Here is a 7,245-nt window from a genome sequence, read left to right as displayed (position 1 = left end):
CCAAATTGGCATTTGGCCTGAAAATATTAATGAAATATTGGTCAAATTAAATCATAACGCAATATGCATAAGCAACGCAATAGACAAATGTGCATTATTGGGCGAAGATCATTTAGATACAAGTAGAGAGCGGGGCGAGCGCTGTACGTTGTAACGATGGTTAGTTTTCGTATTTTCTCTAGAAATTTGGATGTTGTATCGAAGTTTACGCTGTAAGGGTGTACGCTGTAAACAATAGCTGCTATTGGAATAATACATAGGCTAAAAACGGGAATTAGAAACCTGTACGTTGAAAAGGTGAAAATGTATCCGGGGTACGTAGTAACGAGGTTCGACTGTATATGTTTTTTTATTCCTTAAAACGTAATAAAAAAGAACACATTAATGGTGAATAGATACATCCGTAGATGCCCTGGGACACATCATCAGTGATGTTTCCTGAGATCTTTGGGTGTTTCGGGTCTCGCAACATCAGACACCCTCCTTCAGGCGACCCAGCCAGGGCTGATCAGGCCCCAACTTGTGTCCCAGCAGCATTGGCCCACGTTTCAGACCTCTTCATCCAAATCCACCTGGAGGCTCTCTCTGCAGCCTCTGTGGTGGACTTGATGGCTTTTCTTTTTGCAGCTCCAGTGATGCCAAGTAAGGTGTAGACTTTACATAGGGAGCGAGCCGCAAAGCCTCGACATCCCACCTCTATTGGCTCGCAGCGGGCTTTCCAGCCTCTTCTCCGACATTCCTCTATGAGCTCTTGGTATTTAAGCCGCTTCCGTTCGTTGGCTTCTTCCATGCGGTCCTCCCAAGGGACTGTTAATTCTAATAAGAGGACTTGCTTAGAAGAGACAGAAGTCAGCACTACATCTGGTCTCAATGAGGTTGATGTAACATACTCTGGAAACTTGAGCTGCTTGCCCAAGTCAACTCGCAGTTCCCAGTCTGATGCCGATGAAAGTAGGCTGGATGTTGGAATTGACTGTGGTCGTGGCTTCTCTCCAGCTTTCACAAAGGGTACTACCCTCCGGCTTCGGGTGTGTATATTGTTAGCCACTGCAGTAGCTATGGTCTCAGCTACTGTCTTCAGCACCTGGTCATGGCGCCAGCGGTAGCGTCCACCTCCAAGGGCTGCTGGGCAGCTGCTAAGGATGTGCTCCAATGTGCCCCTTCCTGGGCATTGGGGACACGTTGAAAGGTCGCACTTCCCCCAGACGTATAAGTTAGCAGGGCTTGGTAGCACATCGTACACAGCTTGGACCATGAACTTGATACGCTGTGGCTCTGCCTTCCAGATGTCATTCCAGGTCAGCTTCCTCCCCAGCGCTCCTTCCCATCTTGCTGATGCTCCTTGCTGCTGCATGCTCACCATCCTGCTGGTCCTCACCTCCTCAACACCTGCCCGTACCTCCTCCAGGACAAGGTGGCGTCTGTCCTTTCCCTGGGCCCGGTGGAACCGTGGCTGTGGGAATGACCCCAGCCCTGCTCGTCCAACGGCCACCGTGCCCACCAAAGCCCTGTGCCTTAGACGAGATTCTGCCAGTTCTAGCCCCTCTTGAGCTCTGAACTTCCTGCCAGTCTTCACCACAATGCCTGCTGAAGCAACTCTGGAGTCGCTGGATTCTCGATAAACAAGTGCCTCTCTTGTACGAGAAACTCTAAATTCCTCCTCCAGGCTGCTGAAAGGAAGCTGGAGTTTGTTGCTTCTGCTGTATAATGCTGCACTAGTTAGACTGCGTGGCAGGCCCAGCCATCTTTGGAGGAAAGAGCTGATCTTTCTCTCCAGGGTCTCAACAGTGGACATAGTCACCTCGTACACTAACAGCGGCCAGAGGATGCGGGGCAGAATGCCATGTTGGTATAACCATGCCTTGAACCTGCCAGGAAGGCCAGATTTATCTACTGTGGACAACCAGGCTTCAAGCTTCTTAATGGTAATTCGGACCGATGCTGTGTCTCTGAGGCTGCAGTCGAAAACCTTGCCTAGGCTTATGACTGGTTTCTCAGTGATCGTTGGTATCGTTACACCGTCCACACAGAAGCGAAACTTGTCCACCACTTTCCCTCTCTTCAGGACCATGGACCTAGATTTGATTGGTTTAAAGCTCATCCTAGCCCAACAAATGAGCTTTTCCAGGCCTTGAAGGATCCACCGGCATCCAGGCACTGACGTAGTGGTAACTGTCAGGTCATCCATGAAGGCTCGAATGGGGGGCTGACGAATTCCAGACTTGGACAGGGGGCCTCTACACTCCATCTCAGCTGCCTTCACCAACATATTCATGGCAAGGGCAAACAGGATAACTGAGATTGTACAACCAGTTATAATCCCTTTCTCGAGCCGATACCAATTGGATGTTATGCTCCCTGATGTCACTCTCAACCTGAAGTTCCCATAGTAGTTCAGGATGAGGTCCTTGATCTTATCGGGTATGTAATGACGGTCCAGAGTGGTTTCCACCAGCTTGTGGGGAATTGACCCATATGCGTTAGCTAGGTCCAGCCACAGCACTGCCAGGTCCCCCTTCCCTTCTCGTGCCTCCCTGATCAGCTGGGTAATTACTCCGGTGTGTTCTAGGCAGCCAGGAACTCCAGGAATGCCACCTTTCTGTACTGAGGTGTCGATGTACTTGTTCTTCAAGAGGAAGTCTGTCATCCTTCTGGAAAGGATACTGAAGAAGACCTTCCCCTCCACACTGAGAAGTGAAATGGATCGGAACTGCTCCAGCCTGGTTGAATTCTCCTCCTTAGGTATCCAGACACCCTCCGCCTGTCTCCATTGGTCTGCAATGGTTCCCCTCCGCCAAATCACTCGCAGCAACTTCCATAGAATTCTGAGGAGGTTTGGACAGCGCTTGTACACCTTATAGGGTACTTGACTGGGGCCTGGAGTGGAGCTGGCTCTGGCTGCTGTTACCACCTCCTGGACTTCCTTCCAAGTGGGTTCTGAGGTGTTAAACTCCACTGTAGGGGTTGGCATGACCCTAAGGGCTGTCTGTGGTCCAAGTCCTTGCTCTCTGACTGGGTCGCTGAGGGTGTTGTGCAGAAAGTTGTCCACCTCTTCCTGGGAACACTCGAGACGTCCGCTTCGTTTCTGTCCCAACAACTGCTTAGCAAAACGAAAGGGGTTGGCTATGAAGGAACTTCGCTTCCTGGCTCTCTCCACCCTCCGTCTCCTATGCCATTCAGCTCTGCGCAGGGTCTTAAGCTGCTTCCGGATAGTGTGTCGAAGCTCCGCGAGAGGTGGCTTTTCCTCTTCATCTGCTACCTTGAACTGCTTTGCCAGTGTACGCAGTTCTTTTCGTAAATGGTGGACTTTGTCTGCCCTCCGGTTGTTGATGTAAGTGGGCTTACTGGACTTGGCCTGCTCGACGCCAAACCTTTCGGCCCCAAAACTTGTTATAATGGTGGTCAGGTACTTCAGTCGGCTTTCTACGCCTCCCTTTGCTGTTGAGTTGACAATTCTAGATGTATCATCATCAAACTGCTGCCACAGCCCATGCTGCTTCGCTTGAGGCCACTTAATACGATGATTCTGGACTACTCTGCTGGGAGTTGGAGTGCTGGGCACTTGGAGGTTCTGGGCACTGTGGGTTGTCTCCGGGCCAGGCTCCTCCTGCGTCTCACCAGGCGTTATTCCTGTGCGTTGTGCTGCGCTCTCCTGCTCCAAGCATTTCATCCGGCTCTGATGGATCTTTAGGCCTCGGGCATTCTTGCAGACCTTGCCGCAAAAGCATCTGCTCGTCGTCGATATTCCGTTTTCAGAAGTTGTCGTCATTAGGTCCGTCCTAATGGGGTGCTCATTACATACATGTAATGTATTTTTATTCCATTAAAGTTTAACGGCAACCCTTATCTCCCAAATCATATGGCTCCCTATCGGCAACACGTGACATAAGCATGTATGATACTGCATATGGACATAAATCAGAATAAGGGATACGCCCCCTCCTGCTTATGATGTCATAAACTGAGCCATATTAAGCTCCACCCAATGTACCAGGTAATATCTCTCTCAGGGAGGAAAACAAGGAGATGGAGCAGACATGACACTGTGGAAGGGAAATTCCAGTAGGGCCTGGGGGGGAGGGTTATAATAGAGGGAGTGATGTTAATGTGTTAGGCCTTAGGCAAGAAGACTGTGTATGTCTGTGTCTGCCACTGACCCTGAAACTGGAAGCTGAAGCCCGTCTATATCTGGCTAGCTACCTGAGGCTAATGTTGCATGCACAGAAAACATGACGGGAATGTCATTTTCTCAATAACAAATATACTCATCAAAGTTTATGATAAATTGCCCAAAACAAGCCACCCTTTGGCTCAGCTCCTTCTTCACCATGATAGACCCATGCAGTGCCCGCATCACTGCTGACGCTGCATCGATCCGCCTGTCGATCTCCTGTTCCATCCTTACCTCACTCGTGAACAAGACCCCGAGATACTTAAACTCCTCCACTTGGGGAAGGACCCCCTCCCCAACCTGGAGAGAGCACTCTACCCTTTTCTGGCTGAGGACCATGGTCTCGGATTTGTAGGTGCTGATTCTCATCCCAGCTGCTTCACACTCGGCTGCAAACTGCTCCAGTGAGAGCTGAAGGTCACGGTCCAATGAATTCCAACAGAACCACTACAAAAAGCAGAGACCTAATCCTGAGGTCACCAAACCGGACTCCCTCAACGCCCTGGCTACGCCTAGAAACTCCGTCCATAAAAGTTATGAACAGAATCGGTGACAAAGGGCAGCCCTGACGGAGTCCAACCCTCACTGGAAATGAGTCCGACTTACTGCTGACAATGCGGACCAAGATCTGACACCGGTCGTACAGGGACCAAACAGCCCTTATAAGGAAGCCCGGCACCCCATACTCCCAGAGCACTCCCCACAGGACTCCCCGGGGGACACGGTCGAATTTTATTTTTATTCACCTTTATTTAACCAGGCAAGACAGATTAAGAACATGTTTCTTATTTACAACTGTGGCCTGGAAAGGGAAAAGCCTTTAAAAAAAAAAAAAAAAAAAAAAAGTAAAATAAAACATTTTAAGAAAAATACATATATACAATATAAACAAGTTTACGAAAGGAAAAGAAAATAGAAAAAATAAATAATAATGATAATAGTAATAATAGATAAATAAAGAAAGAAATGAAGCAAGAAACAGTGAATATGTTGCATATTTACGGAAAAATGTCATAAAATATTATATAAACAATAAGAATGTTGGAGCAGCAATGAAAAGAGCAGCAGTGAGTTGGAGCAGCTAGTCTAAATAACAGCGACACACGTCTTTATAATAAGCTGAAATCCGAGATTGGAAAGCTGATTTATGAATGAAATTATCCAGTTTTAACATTTTCTGCAGGTCATTCCAGTCTCTAGCAGCAGCGTTCTGAAAAGACGACAGGCCAAGTGCAGAAGTAGCCTTAGGAACTGTCAACAGAATCAAATTAGCAGATCGAGTATTATACACAGAAGTAGAAAAGTGTAACAAATCCTGTAAGTAAGGAGGGGAAAAACCAACGAGAGTTTTGTAAATAATCATAAGCCAATGGATTTTACGGCGGGTGTACAATGAAGACCAGTTGAGAGAAGAATACAGGGTACAATGATGGGTTTTAAAAGGGGCATTTGTTATGAACCGAATGGCAGAATGATAAAGAACATCGAGCTTCTGAAGCAGGCCTTTGGATGCTGATCTGTAAATAACATCACCATAGTCAAACATGGGAAGGATTGTCATTTGAACCAGAGTTTTCCTTGCAGATGATGTAAATGCAGAACGCATTCTATAAAGGAACCCAAGTTTTAATTTGATCCTAGACTGCAAATTGTCAATGTGTTTTGAAAAAGATAGAGTATTATCCAGCCAAATTCCCAGATATTTGTATTCAGTAATCTGGTCCAGTGGTGTCCCGTCTAGGGAACAGATACCTGGAGAGCTTGATGGAATATGACCTTTTTTACCGAACCACATAACTTTAGTTTTGGAAGTATTTAACTGGAGGTGCAAATTGGAAAGAATCTGTTGCAAACTATTAAAACTAAGTTGGAGTTGCTGCAAGACTGTAGCAGGGGAAGGACCTGTAGAATAAAGAATTGTATCATCAGCATAAAGATGGATAGATGAGTCCGTAACCGAATTAGCAACAGTGTTAATATAAATAGAGAAAAGTGTAGGTCCAAGTATTGATCCCTGCGGGACACCATTGGTGACTGGGAGAGGCTGGGAAAGGAGTAGTTCAGATTTTACAGACTGCACTCTGTCAGTAAGATAATTGGAAAACCAAGACAAGGATTTTTCAGAGATGCCTGTGTCATGTAGCCTATCAATAAGACGTTTATGATTGACAGAGTCAAAGGCCTTGGCCAAGTCAATGAAAATAGCAGCACAGTATAATTTAGAATCCAAAGCAGAATAGATATCATTTAAGACTTTAAGAGTAGCTGTTATACACCCAAACCCAGTTCTAAATCCTGATTGAACAGGTGATAAGATATTGTGTGCTTCCAAATAATCGGTGAGTTGACCATTTACAAGTTTTTCCAGAACCTTGGAGATACATGGCAAAACAGAAATAGGCCTGTAACAGTTGGGATCTGACCGGTCACCACCCTTAAAGAGAGGAAACACTAACGCTGACTTCCAAGCACGAGGAATTTGCCCTGTGCATATAGACAAATTGAATATATCTGTGATGGGAGTGGCGATAATGGAAGCAGCCATTTTGAAAAAGACAGGATCCACCTCGTCAGACCCAGCAGATTTATTGGAATCCAACCTAAGCAATTCATCCAGAACCTCTTCCTCTAAAAAAGCCCGCAAGGTGAAGCTATGAGAGGAGGACGGAAGTATTGTAAGATGAGGGAGACTTGGAGAAGATGCATTAGAGCAGTTACTAAGATAAAGAGGCGATGAAGCAGAATTTGGAAATTCAGAGATTAGTCCGGAAGTTATAAAGTGCTTATTGAGGAGCTCCAACATACACTTCTTATCTGATACTACACGGTTCTCTAAGTAGAGTGAAGTAGGTAACTTACAAGATGGTTTATTTTCCATCTCCTTTATCGTTTTCCAAAATTTAGAATGCCTTCTCCAAGTCCACAAAGCACATGTAGACTGGTTAGGCGAACTCCCACGCACCCTCTAGGACCCTGCTGAGAGTATAGAGCTGGTCCACTGTTCCACGGCCAGAGCGAGAACCACCCTGTATCCGACAGACCCTCCAATCCAGAATAGACTTTACCACCAGAGA

The 7,245-nt window shown here is 46.6% G+C and overlaps 1 protein-coding gene across 1 annotated transcript; it reads right to left on the bottom strand.

Moving 5' to 3' along the window:
- Positions 1-391: 391 nt before the first annotated feature.
- Positions 392-3,685, bottom strand: LOC125741657 (uncharacterized). Its single transcript, XM_049012851.1, has one exon. The coding sequence runs from the start codon at positions 3,668-3,670 to the stop codon at positions 509-511; it is 3,162 nt and encodes a 1,053-aa protein (XP_048868808.1). The 5' UTR covers positions 3,671-3,685; the 3' UTR covers positions 392-508.
- Between the last annotated feature and the right edge of the window lie 3,560 nt (positions 3,686-7,245).

Source organism: Brienomyrus brachyistius, chromosome 5 (assembly GCF_023856365.1).
Source record: "Brienomyrus brachyistius isolate T26 chromosome 5, BBRACH_0.4, whole genome shotgun sequence".
Taxonomy (NCBI): Eukaryota; Metazoa; Chordata; class Actinopteri; order Osteoglossiformes; family Mormyridae; genus Brienomyrus; species Brienomyrus brachyistius.
The sequence above is the reverse complement of the archived record's forward strand: the minus strand, read 5'-3'. Positions and strand labels throughout refer to the sequence as shown.